At 34.0% G+C, this 21,338-nt stretch overlaps 1 protein-coding gene across 1 annotated transcript in view; it reads right to left on the reverse strand.

Moving 5' to 3' along the window:
• AK9 (adenylate kinase 9) overlaps positions 1-21,338 on the reverse strand; it is a 66,803-nt gene that overhangs the window by 8,250 nt on the left and 37,215 nt on the right. The window contains exons 19-31 of the mRNA XM_032184460.1: positions 19,137-19,220; positions 18,449-18,655; positions 17,394-17,521; positions 16,314-16,526; positions 15,475-15,741; positions 10,296-10,414; positions 9,620-9,839; positions 7,580-7,642; positions 6,598-6,804; positions 5,378-5,596; positions 2,358-2,571; positions 1,607-1,808; positions 237-383 (exon numbers count right to left, since the gene is read on the reverse strand). Of these exons, the coding sequence (XP_032040351.1) occupies positions 237-383; positions 1,607-1,808; positions 2,358-2,571; positions 5,378-5,596; positions 6,598-6,804; positions 7,580-7,642; positions 9,620-9,839; positions 10,296-10,414; positions 15,475-15,741; positions 16,314-16,526; positions 17,394-17,521; positions 18,449-18,655; positions 19,137-19,220 (2,290 nt within the window). The remainder of the gene's footprint in view (positions 1-236; positions 384-1,606; positions 1,809-2,357; positions 2,572-5,377; positions 5,597-6,597; positions 6,805-7,579; positions 7,643-9,619; positions 9,840-10,295; positions 10,415-15,474; positions 15,742-16,313; positions 16,527-17,393; positions 17,522-18,448; positions 18,656-19,136; positions 19,221-21,338) is intronic.

A 21,338-nucleotide genomic window follows, 5' to 3' on the forward strand; every position in this document is an offset into this window, starting at 1 on the left:
CTGTCCAGAGAGTGCCACAGATTTCTTTGACAATTTATATCTTCATTTTTGTTCTATGGAAATCAAAGATTGTCAAGGGCCTTATGCCCATGTCTGTTCATATATGGAGTTTGGAGGCAGCTGGATTATGCAGCAGTGCAGCCTCTCATAATACAGCACTGAGGCACATACATAGAAAGATACATAGAAAGAGATGACAATATTATGTGTATAAAAATATCAGGGATTATCACTACCTATTCGTGCTTTCTTTGTCCGACAGAGCTCTTCTGAACACTTCCTTTGCATCCATTTCTAATTCAAAGATTTTCACTGGAATTATCCTAGCTGATTCCAGGAGCCTTACTTGTTTTCTTGTTACAGGGTACCCATCAATAACAACTCTGCATACAAACAGAAACAAAGACAGTTTTTCTAGGAAACAAGTTCCTAATTAACCACTAAGACTACCTGTATTCCCAGTACATTCTCAACAGAGACAAAAGTCTACTCCTATGCCATCAATCCTGGCTTAACAGACACAGTCTTCTTTCTGAAGAACTTACAATCAAATTAAAATTTAAAAAATCAAGTAGCTAAAATTAGAAATAGTAACAAGTAAAGGAAATACACGAGGGGGAAAAGGTATAGAAATGTAAGTGGACGTACAGATGATGGAGTTTTAAACTCTGACACATTAGTCTTTCAGAAACATAATTTTAACTATGTGAAAACTCCATATGAATTGGGAGAATTAGTTTTCAAGATGAAAAATAAATTGATTTACAATATTTGAGTTTCTCTCTCTCTCTCTTTTTTTTTTTTTTTTTTTAATCCTATTGAAGAAGAAATGCTTCTTCATGTTAGAAATGCTTTTTATATGCTGGGCATATATAAACACTGGGGCATAACCTACTGAAACAGTATTCCAGTATTTAGCATGATAGAAAAGCTGAAAAAATTCTGATCTCAAGCTGAAATAATTTTCAGAGATTAATCCCAAATGGCCTTTTCCTGTAACAATTCTTCTTTTGAGAGAGATGAATTTCATGAAATCATGATCATGAAGTGAAAAGCTTTTTACGTCTGCCCATATTGGACAGTGTTTCAGTGGTGGGAAAAGAAATAGGAAATCTGGATCACGTAAGAAATTAGCTGGAAAGAATTACTGGTTTATGTTCCTCCTTAGTAAATTAACTCTTAACAAAACCAGAAAAAAAACAAAACAAAACAAAACAAAACAAAAGGAACACTGAACTACCAGTCTGCTTGACCAGAGAGAATCAGGTGTCCAAGTTTTTACTGCAGTTGGTAATAAGAGAGAGAAAATGGCAGTTTTCAATGTATAATAGAAAGCATTGGCTTGTTGGCTGAAGAAAAAGGTAACATAAAACATATGACTTTGATTTGATGGAATAAGCTGACTTGAAAATTGCAGAAAATTATGTTTTGGGCTGGTTTTCCTGAGTAATGTGAAGAATTGCATTTTGGACAGGTTATTTTCTTAATGCATCTGATGTGTTTTAGTGAAATGGTTTTACAGTGATAATGTGGGAATCACTGCCTCTGGAGGAACTGTCATGTCTTGAAAAAATCCCTAAAGAAAAAGCCCAAAAAAGACTCTTACCCAGTGCTCATACATACACAATCCATCAGAGCCACATCCAGGGCCTGGATGGCCAGTTCGTCAGGTACAGTCAGTCCTTTGTGAAGGTGCCACTTTAACTGAAGTCCCAATGCACTCTCGGGCTGATTGTTTAGCACTAGCCGTATGGCATCTCCTATACTCAGCCGCATCAGCCCATATACACTTGCAAATTTCCTGGCAACTGTAAAACATTTTGATTTCAACAACCAACTTTTACATAAGCAACATCACAGCCTAGCAGTCTTTTGAAGTATGTCCTTAGTCTTACAAGCTATGTACTCGTTCCCTGGGTCATTTGCAATACATAATCTTGGTAAGCAGGCACCTAACCCCAATTAGCTCTCTAAAGGACCCAGACCTTTGTGTATGTGCAAGGTGTGTCCAGGGCACACTTTAGCTCAATTTAGCTCAAACCTCAGCAGGCATAGTCAATTTTATTCAAAAATATCTTCGAAAATACACTTCTGTTATTGCCCCTTTTACAGAACAGTCTAGCAGTTCCAGTTCACTAACTTTGTAAGAAGCTGCAATAAAATTAAGATGGATAATCCCTAAGTACCTGACTATAAAATGATACACTACAGAGTGTAACTAAAGGTTTCTATGCCCAATAAAAAGAGCAGGAAGACCAACAATATTAGAGATTTATGGCTTTTTTAATAGCAGTAATGACAGACACAACATCACTCATTAGATAATTTTTTGCTTTATAGGTAATAGTGTCTCCTACCTGTAGTCTTCCCAGATTTTGGAGGTCCCACAATTGCAATCTTAACTGGCGCAGGTGGTTTAGGTTTTGGCTGACAAATATATTTGATGGGATTTTTCATAAATGTTTCTTTATTTTCTTTACTTGAAAAGAAATAAATATATTGTCGATGGATTACAGGAAAGAGTGTGTTTTCAGGGCTTTGTGCTGGCTTGATTACCTCTCCTTCGCTGAGCTGTAGAATACACAAAATGGGAAGCAACTGATTAGGTTTGGCATAGCCCCCTCCCCCTTTATCCTACAAAAGTGGTTTTACAGGCAGGTTGAGAAATACCACTTGGTGGAGATAAAATATCAAAGTATTCTGAAATACATACAGGCAGACATAATATTTTGTATGAGTCTGTGGTATTTTTCTATGTAATTGTACAAAAAGATGAAATAAACACTGAAGAGAGAAAGAATATTCACTGTTTCCAGTAGGTGGTACCGTAACACTTTCTGTCCATCAGCAGAGTGTAATCAGAGGTATAATGTGTAACAATTTTTTTTGTCTTTTTTTTTTTTTTTTTTTTAAATTTTCAAAGAATTTACGCCATTTCTATTAAGGATAAAAAATATTCCTCTGTAAATTAAAAACAAAACACAAACAACACTTATCTGCCTGACAGTAGAGGATACACTTAGAATGTTGTACTCAGCAGAAGTCACTTCCAAAAGAAGAAAACAGAAATGAACATCAATATTAAATTGTGGTGAAATGTAAAACCACAGTGAAGCAAGCCAAAAAAGCTTTTGGTAAAATAAATACACTGCTGATGGAATCTTTTGAAATACATCAGGTTACCTACTAGAAAGCCTGTAGTGCTGATGGCTAATTGAGTAGTAAGACGAAGCGATGGTAGAAATGGTCATTGCAGGAACACTAAATGAATTTCTTGCAGCACTGTTCACTAAGGAAGAATTTAGTCACGTCCCTGTTAGAGCCTTTCTTGAGGAACTGCCTTAAAGTGTCAAAAATTGTTTTAGAACAAACTGGAAACGTTTGTAGGGAAAACTGCAAAGACCAGATGGTATTCATGTTACAGTTCTATGGGGAAAGTGAAATTGTTACTGACTGATGCATAACCTATTGCTTACGTTGGTTCCTTCAACAAAAAAGTAATGTGGGAAAATTGATAATTATTTTAAAAGGCCTCTAGGATGCCTCCTGGCAACCACAGTCCAGTACATCTGTCCCTATATTGAGCAAATTGGAAAAAAATAATCGGTAGGTACAAGAAATAATGCAGAGAAGCCAACTCAGCTTCTGTGGAGGAAAATCATACCTCACAAATCTATTAGTATTTGTTGAAGACAATCTGCTTGATACAGTAAGATAAGGGACTGTTTGCTGCATGGCATTACCTTGCCAGACCCTGGACTAATTCTTAGGTTCTTGTTCTCACAAGAAGTCATTTCCGAGCATTTGCCCTCAATTTATAAGATGCCAGAAGTCTGATCTACTGTATATTTGCTCACACTCCTCTCTCAGCTCATCATTTTTCTTCTCTGGGTATCTAATCAGTTACATAACTACTTCCCCCTATCAATTTAGTTTAAAAGTAATTGTCATATGCTCTATTTGCCCTTCTTCGAAAACCCTCCAGTCTGTAATCAATTTCATTATTTCTATAATATCCTAAAATACCCTTAAAATGATCTTATTTTCCTTTCATTATTGTGAGCATGTACATTTCCTACTGTCAGCACACTCCTCTGATTTCATCTAATGGCTTTCTAGGACTTTCTTCCAACTGTTTTTTTTTTTCTTAGTTGGTAAAAAAAAAAAACAACACACAAAACACACAAAACACTTCAGCATAAATGAAGGATTTGAAGAAATGGAATAGCAAAACTGTAGTGACTTTAATAGGACAAAGCTCAAGTCCTAGCATGTAGGGACTAATAAGAATTTCATATATTAAGCTGGGATTCAGTAACTGGAAATGACAGAATTCTGAGAAGACATATCTACTTCTATTAGTCAGTCATTTAGATTATTAGATGCCAATTTGATGCAGCCATGGAAAAGGCAGCTCTGATCCTAACACACTTTAACTATTTTGATTCTCTAAAGTCCTAATCAGATCTGATCTACGTACAGTTCTGGTTACCAAGATTAAAAAAGGAAAAACATGATCTGGAAGAGGTGAAAACAAAGACCAGCACGATTTCTGTGCAAAAAGAAAAAATTAATTAGCATAGTGAAATGAAGGCCAAATGTATGTTTCCTTCAGAAACTTTCTGCTTTCTATTTCTTGTTTGCTGTTGTAGTTTTATTATTTATCAGCCCTCCTTTTTATTTCTGATTTACTCACAATCCAACTTGCTTTTATTTCTAGCATTAAAAAAATACATGTATTACCCACTAACATTTTGCTTGTTACCTATAAAAATCTATAATCCCACAGAGATAAATATGAGTACAGACTGACCTCAACTTTCCAGACTGCTGGTAAAATAGGAAATCAGATTTACTGTTCTTCAAAATTCATGCATAATGACAACAAAGAATTATTGCTGATGAGTGACATATATTTAACGTGTGTTGGTTTACTTTTTTGCTATTGCAAGCGTTGATGGCCACCTACGCGACTTCTTGCAAATTCAACTCCCAAATTTTTCCAGCTTGTTTTCACTGCTTCTAGAAGGCTCTAATATCTTTGTTGTTCTACATTTCATGGGTCATTACCAATTAGGCATTTCTTTCTGACTCAGTGCCACCTTTAAACTGCATCAGTAGTGCTAGTGTAACAAATTTTAATAAATGCCTCTCAGTGTTAGTTTAGCTGCAACACTGAAAAAACTAACACCTTTCATTACAAATGCTTGTTGTATTTTGTGTATGTGTTGTAGTGATGTAGTTTTGATTCAGTAATGTAGTTTTCATTAAGTATTACTGGTATTACATGATACTGTCTCATAACATTTGTATGTGAAATATATTCTTTGAAAGTATTACTTTCTAAAAATAGTTTTGTATTATTCAAGAAAATTACCTTGATTGGATCCCACTGACCAAAAGAACTTGGAAACTTATATAAGAAAATCAACATCTTATGTGCAAGTGGCAAACTTATCGAGTAACATTTCTCAAAAATGCTTCCACGGTTTTCCACTAGAGAATTCAGCTTGCAATATATTTGGTAGCGTATGATGTGAGGCTTTCGTCCTCCGTTGATCTCAATTAGTGGTATTAGCAAATTTTCAAGTTCCTCCTGGTTAATTGAAAAATAATAAAATATTAAAATAATAAACATGTTCAGATTTTCATTAATAACCATCAGCAAGATTTTCTGTGAACTTTCAAGGATTTTTGAGCAAGTTCTCAGTCCCTGTAAAGCAGCAAAATTTTATTTGAGACTGGTCTTCCTCCCCACTGAAGTTCAAGTTACCCAGGCTACATTAAGTATCACAGTATTCAAAAAGAATTGGAAAATCTGACAGTTAACACTGAGGAATATAGTACGATAAAGCTTGAGAAATATATTTTATAAAAATATTCAAATATCATTCTTCCTTACTCCAAACAATTTAGAATGCTTTCTTTAGCTACTGTCTAAAAATATTGCTGTTCTCTGGTGACTTCTTATTCCCCAGCTTATTCAACAAAAATATAAAGATATTATTAATAGTTTTGCAAGTGCTATAACGTTTTAAAGTCATTGTTTATTCTTCCATAAAAGATGAAGATTCTATAATGTCAAAGAGGACCATCAATTAAAGAATCAGATAACAATAAGCAGAAGTCTTGAATAATGTATCAGAAATAGCAAGTTATATAGCATTAGTAATAAAGGCATAAACATTATTTGAAATTTTTGAAAAATGGGGAAAATGTAACAAGGGATTCTAACTAGTGTGCAATCCCAATTAACATAATTCACATGCTAATGTAATTAAAATGTTAATAAGAATTTTGCATTTAAAAGTATATATGAAACGTTATTCATATCTTCATGATTCTCCAGTTTGGTTGCCTGCATCGACTATTCTGTTTGTCTTATAAATTATATACTTTTGTAAGCATGTAGTGTCTTTGTACAGTTTTTATCTTGCTCACATATTTAGATCATGACATCAGCAGTACTATTGCACAAGCACTGTAACTTTAAAATCTGACAACTAAAATAACACTGAAGACTTCTTGCATCGTACATTTATTATCATATAATTTATAGATCATGTAATTTAATAAAATAAGCAGTGGAATAGGTACCTGTACACCTTGTAAATTGTCTCTTTCCGAATCAAACCTCTCTGCAATCTCATTTTGCATGCGCTCAACAGCATCAATCTCCTGTTCTTCTTCAGCCTCTTCTTCTTCTTCTTCTAAAAACTCCTCTTCAAGTATAGCTTCAATGTCTTCATTTTCACTCTCATCTTCCTCCTCACTGGTTTCATCATGTTCCCTGCTTGCTAAAACCTATAAATGTAAAATATTCTGTCTTCATGTCTTCTATGCATATGTTTTGAGCGAACATTTACTATCTTTTTTAATTTTTTTTTGAATTAGAAAAATCATTAATTCAACCAAACCTCATTTTGGAGGCGTCCTCTGTTGCAAGCAAAAATCTAGTAAATTCTAAAATCATATTTCAGAAGAAAATACAGAGGTATTGCATAGTGCATACAGTGAAGTATCATATTTGAGAATGCTTAAAAATCTTAATCACTATGCTGCAGTTTTGATGAGAACAATATTTTTGAGAAGTATCTGTTCCAGATACCTGGGTATTGTAGTTTGGCAGGACTTTGTTAAGAACCCACTTGTTAGCTGATAGTGTAGTTGATCAAGTTTTGTCAGCAGTCTAACTGTTCATCAATGCATTTATAAATATGCTTTGTAATTGAGCTTGGGCAGAAGTCCTGGTAGAATCCTATTCTGCATTAATTGTGGATTTGACAGGATACTTAAAACACATACCTAATTGCAATCACTCTTATGCTTACAAAGTAGGTAAGTTAAAGACATTCTTAAGTATTTTGCTGAATTGGGGCATATATTGAGAATTGTTTTTAGTGTTGATGAATCAATAGTTTCTAAAACAATTTAAACATCTTGCCAAATTACTTCAGAAAGCAGAGATTTCAGACAGTCTATCACATTTGTACTATTATATATTGCCCTGAAAAATGTGAAATTTCTAAGATATGAATGCAAACACTTCTATTTAAAATAGTTTTTGTAACTTTTTTACCTTCTGTTTCCTTTCTTTTTGTTCTGCTAAAAGTTCTGCCCTTCTTTTAGCAATCTTCTCATCCTGTTAATGAAAAAAAAGATGTAAGAAGACAATGATATTTTCTCATAAATCTCCTCTTAGAATTGGTATAATGAACTAGAATTAACGTTATTCTTTCCACCTTAAAACTCTGTTTGAGTTGCTTCTAATGCTAAAAAATCCTGTCTGTGTAGCCTCAACTATTGCAAACCAGATATGCTTCTAGGTGAACATGTACTTAAATTTTTGTAAAACTAAATTGGCAACTTTTGAGAATGAGATTAGGGGAAGAAAAGACCGTGATTCTGTTCACACTGAAGATATTATTTGATATTGAATATTATCTTTTTTGTCAGTAAAAGAGTCAGACTCAAAAAAGCTACAGCTTCTAAATTTGTAGGTAGTTACTGCCATTTGGCAAAGGGGTGAATGAGTATTATATGTGTGCTATTTGCTAAGTGTGTTTAAAACTGCACATTTTTGACCAAGTTATAAGCATTTAAAATACATTCCTTTATATATACACTCAGTAGATACCTGTCATATACACAGTCATTAAATTCTGTCTCAGAAGTAATACACAGAAGCATTCTCCTTAAGACCACTGGGGTTAATGGGGATTCAACCTGTACCTGCTGTTTTTGCACACTCTGATACTTCCACCTGAACTGAGATCAGATAAACTGAGCACGTCACCACTGCAGGCAATACTGCAGTGTTAGAAATCCACATTAACTTTAAACAAAGTAGTCTAGATACCAGGGCATTGGATGCAGAGCAGCAAGAAACTGCACAGTCTAATTTTCTTTACTCGCATGGCTATTTAAACTCAGGTGTTGCTGAGCAGCACCGCAATGCAGATGTACTCATTCCTCAGTCCCCTGTTGCCAGCTTCTTTCAGTGCAGAAGGAAACTAATGCAGCATTCAACAGGTGTATCTGCTTTTCTGATTCTCCATGCAACTTTAGTAATGAAAGAAGAGAGAGTAGCGCGCCCACCCATACCCCAGTCTCACAAGTGTCCATCTTGCTCACTGACTGTATGCTATGGAAAAATAGTCAACATGCAAATAAAAACTGTAATGCTATACACATCTGCAAAAAGATCAAAATATTGTTACTCCAGAAATCCTGATTCTCACCTTTCTTTGTTTCTAAGTGGGGGTCTTTTATGCCTCGATCAATTTGCATAGTTGCTTTGTGTATGTGTTTTAAGTAACAGACTGTTACTGTTCTTTTTTTGTTAATAGATGTATTGATGCCTACACCGTAGAAGTTTGGACCCTAAAATCAGTAGCACACATATTTGTCACTAGAGTTCTCAGAGTAAGTGCTTACAAGGTGAGCTTAATACAGTGATACAGGCTGTTCACTAGAATGCACCTTTTCCAGATAGATTTCCAGCTTGTGTCAGGGAAGATAAATTCAAAAAATACTTGAGTTCTGCAAGATTATATGCATTCTCAGAGCCAACCTCTGGAACAAGCAGCTAATGTAACTTACTGGTACCACATGGGTCTTGTCCCAAGCTCCATTGTACTAACATACTGTGTGTTAGCAGCTCTGTAGTAACTTGGACCTTTTTTGAAAGTACATTTGAAGTAATATAACTTCCTTTTATAGAAAGTTAGGAACCTTGAATATCTTGCACGGATTGTACATGTCTGCATAGAAGTTGAAACTTCTATTTCAAGTCACTTGTAATCTATTCAGTAATAGTGCTGTCACACTGCCAGGTGTCCAGCAGCACAGTTACTTTGCTTGATCTATCAGATATCTACACTCCTGCATGAGTTAATTGCAGCAGGCTGTGCTAATGTGGAAGGGGCAGAGGAGAAAAGGAGAAATGAATTCTTTTTGGTTCCTATGATGAATCTGGGAATGCTGTGAATGTGGGGAGCTGTGTCTCCTGGCTCCTATATCTGTTCTGTGTGCTCTTCACTATTTTGGGAGTTTTAGAATCTGTCTTCAGACCTGTGCCCCTGAAATTGCAAAAAGGTTGACAGAACTAAAAACCTACCCTTATTTTTGCTTTCAGTTCTTTCAGTTTCTTTTTATTTTCCAGTTTTTTGTTATGTCTTTCTTTCCATTTTTCCAGACGTGGAGGAAAAAGACGGTCGATAATGTCATTTTCTTCTACATTAATATAAACTGCAACATCAGGACAGAGTCCTCGTTCTGACAAATACTGGGCTTCATCTAAAGTACGAGGGAAACCATCTAGTATAAAGCCTGTGGACCTAATTGAAAAAATAGATATTTATCGTTACATAATGTAGTTTAAAGTGCACCACAGAGAAACTGCAGTGAATTTAAAAAACAAACAAACAAAAAAAAACTCTCTTATAATGATAAAATTTAAAAATTACTTTCATGTATTAACTTCACAATGTAAAAGTGATAAATCACTACATATTTTAATTGTTGTACTATTGCATTTATTTCTCATGGGGTTTTAAAGTACAGAGATAAAAAGTTCCTTTAAAATAACTTTAAAATAAATAAATAAATAAATGGTGTCCTCAGTATTATTTGTGTGACCCTAAAACTGTAATTCTTAGCCACTGCTCTCAAAGAGAACATGCCCCAAGCATTATTTTGGTAACATCTGTCACAGCACTTTTGTGTTTGTGGACACGGTGGATGATATACTTCCTAAGATTAATTAAAGAAACAGAGAATCTAATTACAGTTACCGGAATGGCTCTTTCTTCCACCAGTCAGGGACAATGTTATCAAGTACTTCTGGAGGCAATGCCTCTGAATCCATTAGATTTGCTTTGATTGCTTCTTCCTCATCAGTTAACTCCACTTCCTTTATATAAAGAAAATCCACAACAAATGAAAACAAACGAAACAGAAAGAAAAAAGATCTGAGACAGTTGCTGTTCTTTTTGTCTAAATAAGGCACTGGTTACAGTCTTCTTTTGACTTAATCCAACAGAAACAAAGTAAACTCCTTTGCTACATTTCATTGTACTATATTATACATAAAATTAATGCCTGGAATACTTGTGGGTTATTTTCTACATGCTTGAGGTTGGATATTTCCCTAGAGCTTGGGCAATTTCCTATCAACCTGAAGGGCACAAGCTTGGTGCTGGCTATACTAGGGGTTAGCTTTCCCATAACTGAGTATGGCATCTGCCCCTAACTGGCATTAATCAGTTCATCATTTAGAAGCACTAGATGTAAAAGTGGGCCTCAGAAACTTAGAAAATACATCATAGTTTCATTCATTGTATGAGGTAACTATTAAAATAACAACAAAGACAACAAAAATTGTAGTGCAACATTGCATAATAATTCAGCTTTACAAAGCACAGGTCCCATGGGCTACATTTACATGACTCTCCAAGGGCAATGCCTAAGGTGGCCATGAATACAATACATTTTGATGTCTTCTCACCTTTAATTTCCATTATTGTCCAAATGGCTGCCTCATAAACAGCCTGAAGGCTGCCTGCAGATAATGCAGAGAGGTGCTTGCTCTAAAAGCTAGTCCCAAAGTGCAGCTGTTATGTGTAGTACCTAAGCCTAGCTCTGATCTGGCCTTGTGGATTGAACATCCATTAGCAGATGAAATGCATTAGGCATGTTTCTGAAGTGTATTGTTGTGTTTAGGTTCAAGATGAATTCAGTTCATGTACTCTGAAACTGTTCTATGTGAACTGAAAAGGTGGGAACAAATGTGAGATTTGCTTCTAATGCATGCTCTGGGCAGAAACTGAAATGTTAACTAAGATGTAATGTTGTCATTGTTTGACAAGGAGGTTGGATATCACAATTACCATGCACTTGAGTTGAACACCCACGATGTTACTGTTCACATGAAATAGAATTCATGAAAATTAATGAAATCATCTTACTGATAAAATATACTTTGGGGGTGGTAAAAACATACAGTTTTCATTGAAAAGTGGTAAAATCAGCAAGATGACGAGAACAGATGGAGGTTCTGTTAGAAATCCAAGTGTCCTGATAGAATTAAGTTCTTCACTAATAGAAATATCTTAGATAAACCTCTCAGAAACATATACATTATTCAACAGGCAAAAGTGGAAGTATTTTAAGCGAGTGCATGACAAGCTCAAAATTACTGCTGTATGAAACCTAAACCAAGCACAATTGTTAAATATTTAATTATACATAGGCTCAACTCAGAGGAATAGAAACTGATTTTTTTATTATTTTTTAATTTTTTTTCTTTCTTTCTAATTGCCTACAGGAAGCTTTCCACTTAGTTTTACATGTTCTCATGCTGGAAGACTACACTGCTTTACATCAAATTTATTTATTTATTTACTTTTTAAGAGCAATTTTTAACTTTTGATGTAATCAAAACAAAGATGTCAAAGAAATGTACGTAGGATTACTGAGTATGGGCATGTGACCAGATATCACAAAGATAACATTGTTCTATAAAGCAGTAGGGTTATTAATGACTAGTCACATGCTGAGCATTCGAATACCAAATCTAGCTTTTAAGATTTTGTGCAAAAATATTTTTTCAGCATATGAGATTGATATGGTTGAGGATGCATTTCTCATAGAATGGCTTCCTGACACACTGAACTAAAAAGGAATGACAAGAGGATATAAGTTGATGATCCTGGATTAGTTTATATCAGTCACAATGTCAAAATATATACTTTTAAAGATATACTGGAAGTATAGACATTAGAAGTCAGAAAGATATCTTTGTTACTCAGCTGCAGTATTAACTTTTCATGGAAATATTTCACAGAAGAAAATATTATTTTCTAGTTAGTTGAGATTTTTTTTCACCTGAGAACAGAATGGCCAAGTTCATAACTGAGAAATCTATCTGGTATCCTTTAACGAATGCAATACCTTTTCCGCCATATTTCTATAAAAATCTCACTTCTAAAAAGTCATCTATGTTTGTTTAAGAAGACTAGACACATGCTGCTAAATGAGTTTGTCTTTTAATGCCAGTGGCCATGAAACATTCACTTAACTTGCATCCAAAGTCACCTAGAGATAAAACTTAACATGCAGCTAGGTATTCCTCTGTCTCTTTCAGCAAATTAATTTAAGTTGTACCCTGAAATTCTCTTGGGAATTCATTATAAAGTTCTGCTATACTTTCCTCATTGTAGGTAGTCACATCAACCTAAATTGCTCAAGAATTTGTTAGCATGACCTGCCAGAAAATAAAGCAATAACCCTCACTAACAAAAGGATCCAAGGTGGTTCAGGAACCCTCAAAATGATAGTAGGGAGCCACTTGCCACAAGGTCTGAATAAGAATTCTTATGTCTGACATTGATTCTGATAACGTAGCCAAAAGAACCTGAGAAAATGCTGGAAGCCACAGGTCTAATGAAGTGTGAGTGTGAGTAATATTTCCTCTACTGTCTGACAAAGGGTATATATTAAAAGATGGTAATATGGCATATGAGATACCTAAGAAGACAGAGCGGTAGCCACAAAGATATCTTGAAAGAACTGTGTGAAATGGGAGAAACAGCAAAACACATGTAAAAATGTATCACTGACATCACTGTAGATGCAGTGTTGAAAATGCGTCTGTATTTGATGAAATTATTGAGATGTGTATTCTGGGTGCAGAAAAGAGCACCCAGTGTTTTGGTAGTTCTAAGGAGAAAGTTGCCAGGTGAAAAATAGGTCATTGGCTCTCCAGACTGGTTAAAGCTGCAAGGGCTTGGCTGACACACTAAAACCACCATGATATATGCTTGCTAAATTCCCCAGACTGAATGCTGTGTTTTGTTTGCCTTGTAGTATTTTTGCTTTGAATATTATAATTGATTTTTACCTGAAGCTTCAAGAGATATACTTCAAGGATTTGAGTTAGGAGAAGTAGTGGGTCTTTGGAAAACAGGATAATCATACAATTTGGTGGTAATCACACCCAGAGAAATGCTTAAGCAGTCCATAATCTTGGAAACTATACCCTACAGTGTTGGCCTACAAATGGAGCTAGAAACAGGTTTCTAAAGTGAACTGCAATTATATCAGCTGTGTTTTGGTCATGCTCGCAGATAAAGCACTTTACAGCAAGTCTAAGAAAAAAATACTAATGTAGAAGAATGTTGTTTACCAGGAGATAAAAAGCTGATGAGGAAAAAAATACTAGCAGAAGGGCATCAATGTAAAACACTGTCTCGGTGCCAAAAAAATAATAAAAAAAATTAATAATGCTGACTGAGAGCCAGCCATAAACATCAGTGCCAAGAACACTTGCCTTATTTTTGGCTGTGATGATCAAGTTGTAAACAGGCTTGCCAAAATAACCTCCTCTTAGATTTAACTGATGAAAACCTGAAATTTTGTTCTGTCATCCATGATTTGATCAGTACTCCATCTGTGTTGAGGCATTTGTTTCCAATATTACCTGCTCTTGTATTATTTCATCAGGAATGCTATCTTCCAGTTATCAGGGACCTCTCCCTACCCCACTTTTCAAGGCAAGAGAAAGTGGCCTCGAATGAACCTTTGGCAGCTTCCTTAAGCACCTGAGAATGTATTCCATTCAGTCCCACTGAATTGTGTATGTTCAGATTCCATAAACAAGCACTCATTTGGTCCTACTCTGCTGTGTGTAGTACCACTATCTACGCATGCTTTCCTATTTGCACTGAGACCTAGAAGGCTACAGACTAGACTGTACTTGTAAAGACCAAAGTAAGGAAGGCATTGAGCACCTCAGCCTTTTCAGTATCTTTCATAAAAAGGCCACCTGCCCCATTCAGATGCAGACTCCTATTTTCTTTGTCTTCCTTTTGCTGCTGCTGTTCCTGTAAATATCCTTCTTTCTACCCTTTGCTAGTTTCAACTCCCAATAATTACTTAACTTCCCAATCCCATGCATGGATGATGGTGTGTATGCCTCCTCCACAGCCTGCTTCCCCTCCTGCGTGTTTCCTTAGATGCAGTACACTAGGATGTCTTTGAAAGTATTTGATGACTAGTAACATGAAGAAACATGACAGCTATCAGGAGAACAAAAAAATGGCTCTTAGAATGTGATGCAGAAACTTATTTCTTCCTGAAGCTTTGAGAGTTGGATAAAACCTTATTTGTATTGTCTAGAAGGTAGAGTTTCTTGTACTATGCATTTTTGAAAGATCTTTATGTTGAGTACCTATGTGTAGTGATTTCTTTACACAATAAAGGCTTTTATCATATCCATTGCTGTCTAAAGAAAAAATCATCGACATTAAAGCCTTGCATTTTTTCCCCCAGTATATTACTGCCTAATAAAAGAAATTGTTGTCTCCTGGTAAATAATTATTATGATAATTATTATGATGATTATTTGTTTAGCAATAATCATACCTTACTCTCGTATGAACATCGAAATATTTCTGACTTTTAACATGGGATGGTCAGACTGAACGGATGGTTAAGCATTCTATTCTTTTTGTCCCAAGACAGTGCACAGAGCACTGCTGGGGAACATTTTAAAACTCTTTGCAACTGGTGTATGTGTACCAGCCTGAACCTACTGATTATAAGCACTTGAAGAAAACCATACCTTCCCATTATTATTCTTTGTGTTTTTTTTTCTCTATTTGTCTTCCTTTGTTCCTTTTAGTAACTCTAGTATCTTGGAAAAAAAGAAAAGACAAACCAAACAACAACAACAACAACAACAAAAAACATACATAATTCTTATAAATGTTTGGGAGAATCTTTGTGGCATTCATAAGAAAACACAGTCAATATGTGTATTATTTTATTGGAAAGAACTGTTATTCCCTAATTTTATCAAGTAAATAATGTAACATGAGCACTTTTTACCTAGCAAAAATTTTATAGGTAATTGCTAGTTTGGTCTGAAAATGATTATGTAGTGTACAGACACAAAAAAGTTCAGATTGTTACCTGTTTGTTTTCTTCATTTTCAGTTTCAGTCATGGTCTGAGAGAAATCCTCCTGTCCCTGTGACAGAATTAGCATTTTATCGTCATCTTCTTCAGGTTCTTCATCAAAATCAGGCCCAATTTTCTCTTTAATTTTGGGTAAGAGCAGTTCCTGTAGATATTCTTCAAACTGAATATGGAAAATACCAAATTTGTCTGCTAGCCATCGTGCACAAGTGGTTTTACCTGCTCCATGAGTCCCCAGTAAGCACACCCTTAAGGGAGGAGCCTATAGAAAAAAAAATGGAATATTTTAAAATAATTTAGACTCCACAGTGCACCTCCTACTGTTTTTCAGTTCTGAAATATCATAAAAATTGCCTAAAAACCAGACAGATATTGCATTTTAATTTTTCCAGGTCTTCTGCTACCATTCCAAACAGATAACCCACTCTCTAGAAATATAAACAAATATACAGCAGATAATGACACTAAGTAAAAATGAAAACCCATTAGATAATTCTGGTAAATATGCACTTGTTTTACCCTTCTTCCAATAAAAAAAAAAGAAGACTTAGAAAAATAATATTTGTAATTTGTTATTTACATCAGGTGATTATTGTATGCCCTTAAAATCTTCTCTTTTCTGCTTTACCTGCATCATCAATACAATGTGTTAATTCAAATGTACACCATAAAGTTACGAAGGAAGCAACATGTTTTATTTGTTTCAGGGACTTGCATGATATACAAATAATTAATTAGAAAAAAATCAGTAATGATAAACAATTATAAATGGAAATGGAAAATAGTGATTATAATTTGTTATTATATGCTTCAAATATTGTTAAAGATTCTTACTTGTATTGGTTCATTGTGAGCCACATACTCCTCAGGGTTCTTCAAAAATTTCTCTCTGTATTCAGGATTTGAAAAATAATAAATCTTTTCTTGATATTTAGCTGCAAGTTCAGAGAGTCCTGGATAAAGGACATAATTCTCTTTCAGACTGACTGGACAAAAGTGTTTTGTATCTCCCATGTGCCTTTTCTTTTCCTTAGCTTTTTCTTCATCCTGAAAAGATTACGAATTTTTTCAAAATTTGTTTAAGTAGTTCACTCAGATTAAGCAGATCAAGTAGATTAGAACAAGTTATATCAAATGTGTCATCTGACCATTGAATGAGAATGGTGTTCTCAAAACACTTTATAAGCTGAGTGTAAGTCTATGAAAATATGTAAAGAAGTATCTATGATAATATCTTTTCGTGCAGTGTTCCTGCAACTCACTTTCTGTTGCTTCTAAATGTTAAAATGCAAGTATACCTCTTTGGAAAAATCAGTGAGAGCTGGTAGTACGAAATCTATTTATCCAATAAAATGACATTCCAAAAAAAATCTATTTAATACTGTTCCAGTACAGTATATAGATACTTTGTACTGTTAAATTTGGGAAATGATATATCTGAATATAGGATGAAAATTAAAGAAAGCTGAAGCCAGACCTCTAATTTAATTGAAATATTATAAATAGCTGAGATGATACAGAGGATTGTACATTAGGACTTTTAAATTGCATCTTTTGATACTTGCATGATAGATCACAAAATCATTGTTGATTGACAGAAATTAAAGTTCTCATTTCCTTCTTTTTATAAAACCCCTCTATACCATTAAAAACAATCAAACAAACAAAAACAACTAGCTACACTGATTCTATTAGCATGGGGTATTTATGCTTCCTGCTGGAATAAAACTACTATCAGCCAGAACATGGGAATACAATGAAACTGTTCTGGAAGCGTGTGCTTACATTTATTCTTTAAGACAGCTGAAACTGGATCACACAAAAACAGGTGCAAAAACTGATTTCTATGGGATACTGCTCAAACTGAAAATAAACTAAAATCAGATGATAAATGGACAAAAACAGCATGCTTACTTCTTCATCTTCATTTTCTTCTTCTGCAACTTCATTTTCTTCTTCAGCTTCCACTTCAGCAACCAGATCTTCTGCTTCCTCATCTAAGTCTTCAGCAGATAACTCCCAACCACGATATTTAAAAGGTTCTGAAAAGGTCAATTCACTTCTGTTTCAATATTTTTCATTTGGGTATGTTAAAATAAATTCTCTTTGTCCACAAAAGTAAGCACATATATGGAAGCAAATCATGCCAACTGTATATTCCATTTCTCCTACTCAAAGAATAAAATGTTCTTCTCAAACAGATGAAATAAATATATATTAAGGTATTGATTCTTCCAAAAATTAAATTGCTACTTTTTTTTTTTTTTTTAAATGAAGTAAATTAGTGATGTCAATGGGATCTCCTAGCATGAAAGTATTATACAAACACATGCAGATAGTGACATTAGTATGTGCAACAGTTTCTTTCATATTGTTTATTGGCAAAAATCATCAGTCAAATTTTATTTGATTATAAAGCTAGCATAATAGATACTTTGTTTAACTTGCACTGGAGTAACTATAGGAAAAATGTATTACTAATATTATTTATCCAGTACTCAAAATTGTTAGAGATTTTAGCTTTTGAGTGAAGAAAGTGTATTTGCCATAAAAATATTAACAGTGCAAAAATTCAGCCTTGAAACACAGTTGATGCAGGTGTGTAGATTATTTCACACACTGAAAGTCTCATTGACATAAATGAATATTGTACGTTAGTGAACCTTTATTATCTGTTCATTTCTCATACAGGTATCCTGGCACAAAAACATAGAGAAAGTGACTAGGGAAATACAACATCAGAGTGTTTAGGGAACTATTTTGTATATATTTGTATACCTGTATATGTATTTCAAATATATATATATTCCCCACTCTTCCAAGGTCTGGAAAGCTGTTAGCGGGCTTTTCAGCTTACTTACATGTGCGTAAGATAGAACCGAGTTTAACCTCTCCCCCATTCATCATACAAGCTCTCCAAAATCCCTCTTGGTAAGGTAAATGTAAATCACATAATCAATATTACTTACCCTCCATAACCAGAACAATCTGATTAAGCAGACTTTCTGGAGTTTGCTCAGCAATCTCTAAAACAACAACCTGAACTTGAGATGATTGCTTAATTTCTGACTCTACTGTTTGCCAGTCATTCATGAAAAGGTTAATCTTCGTTTTAATTATTTCCATTTCTGGTATATCTAGAAAATCATCCTCTTCAAGTGCAGGTAGCACAATTTCTGAAAATCAAATCATATATAGAAGGCAATGTTCCTCTAAAATGTTTTGCATTAAGTAAGTATCATTATGTTTTAAGATAATTTTTATTTTCCTCAGATATGGTGGTATAATTTCTCCCTAATGCTTTAATTTTTCTCTTCTAATTATAAATTATTATATTACTGGTTTAAGAAGATACTTTGAAAATGCCAGCTTCATTATGTTGAAGTACTATATACTGATGCATCTCCAGGAATGCAGACAAGTTTCGATTACTTAATTAAAGTTGCATATGGTTATTTAAATTAGCACACATATATATAATGGCTTTTTATGCATAGCAAAATACAGTATATATAATAATTTAAAATAATGATTTAATGATGAACGGTTTTTGACAGACAATCCATATGGTCATACCTCACATAGAACTTGTCAATATAGGAAGAAATAAAGAATAAGAAAACTACCACACACTGCAAAGAAACTTAATGTTCTAACCTGGTTCAGGTTCAGTTACTAAAGACGTAATGGATTGCTCAGGTTGCATGCTAGGTGTCTGTTCTTCTTCAAGTGGAGTATGTTCTGTTTATGTGAATAAAAGTATAATGCACATTACTAGGTGTTTTTCCTCTCCTGCACAAGATCTCAACATATACATGTTAATAAATTAAACTTTCATTTCCTTAAATAGAGGTACATAAATATATAAAGATCAACATGCCAACATTGCTGAGAAAATAGAAGATTTAGAGAAGGGAAAAAAAAAGAGACTAAACAGAGAAGTTCACTTCAGTGTAAATATCAAGGATATGAGGGTGCTATCAAAGACTGAAAGTCTAAATTGATAAATCCTAAATATACAATATAAGAGTTATTAAACAAATTACAAATGAACCTTTTAACCATAACTAAAAAACAAGGCAAGACAGGTACAGTACATTATGATCCACCTTTTAAAAAATGATCTGTACTGGAATTGTCTTGATTCCTGAATACCTAAGGTTTAATCTCTGCAGATACACGTCTTTTGCTGTAGCATGAAACAGAAAATGGGTGTTAAATAGCTTGATATTTAGATCTCTTTGTTTAGAGAACTGGAATACTTTCAATGTCACAACCAAATCTGCGACAGAATTAAGAGGGAATTTATTTCTGACTTTCAAGCCTTGTTTTGGTGATTTAATCACTAAACCAGGACACTTGGAAGTTATGAATCCATTTTTTCAACTGTGTATTGCTATTAATGTACAGATATTAACTCAGAGGTGATCTGCTACATATTCAGAGACAATTTGGTCATGCATGTGTAAAGAAAAAATAAAGTTTAACAGATAATGGCATAAATTATGCACTACATATGAACTCAAAATATCACAATATCATGAATATCATAATGGAACCTCTTGCAATTTCAAATAAAAAGTCTTTTTCTCCTCGTTATGTTATTGTCAATAACTGTAAAAACAGAAAACAAAATAATGCTTGGAACATCTATTTGTACTTCTTCAATTTTATAAGTTGCTTTTAAATTCTACTAATTCTCATTTAGTTATCTGTTGATACATTTCTTTTTTTCCCCAACAAAATGGATCAGTGTGATAAAATTACTGTGCTAACACACTGTCCCAGAAGAAACAGTTAACTCCCCTATTTATGCTACTGAATATGGGGAGAGTATGCATGTATTGAGGGCTGAAGGTCCCCCCCCAAATAAAGTAGTTGCATCATATTTGAAAGTCACTGTGTGATTTACAGGATTCTCAGAAACAGAGCAAGCTTCTGTCACTACTGGCAAAACCCAGCAAGTAGCAGCAGCCTAGTTTTACCGTGTTCTCGGAGTATGACTTAGTGTGCTGTTGTTCCCTCTGCACTTTCTCAGCTAAGCACTTACAAGGATCTTAAGAATACTCTTAATTCTGCAGACAAAAGCATTTTAAGAAATGACTTATACATAAACCAATGGCCTTCTGAACCCAAATACTGGTGCTATGAAACATTACAGATGTATGTACCTACGGAGTAATTTTAAGAAGTGCCAATAATGAGATGCAAAAGTGTAACCCCTTTCTCTGGAGGCCAGAAGTCACCCATAGGTATACAAGGAAAAAGACTGTGAATGTAGATATTATGTGCCCAGACAATATACTCTGGGACAAGGAGTACTATATTATTATTATTATTATTATTAATACTTATTATAGTTAATATATCATTATTACTAAATATTATTATATAATAATAGTATCAATAATAATAATAATATCATTATTCTATAATAATCATAATTATTCTATTATTATTATTATATAATTGCTAATTATTACTATGGTTAATATATTCTTATTATTACTACTACTACTACTACTAATAATAATAATACAGAATGAATAAATAAATAAAATTAAATGAAAACTATATAGCTAGGCTTCCCTCTGTGGAAACTTAAACTGAGGAACTCACAAAAAAATTAATTTTAATGAAGCCATGTCTGCATACAATAACACAGTTTAATGAGTAAAGGAAAAGAAAGACAATCTCTTAAATAACTTGTCCAGAATTGCAATTGTTTAAGATTGTCCAAGCCTGTCTCATAATGCTTTCTCATTAAAAGTAAACAAAAGTTAGAAATTGAAAAAATGCATTGATTTAAATAAGAAATTCAAGGTACTATGCATGACAAACATGACAGAAACTTCATGT

This window comes from Aythya fuligula, chromosome 3 (assembly GCF_009819795.1).
Source record: "Aythya fuligula isolate bAytFul2 chromosome 3, bAytFul2.pri, whole genome shotgun sequence".
Lineage (NCBI taxonomy): Eukaryota > Metazoa > Chordata > Aves > Anseriformes > Anatidae > Aythya > Aythya fuligula.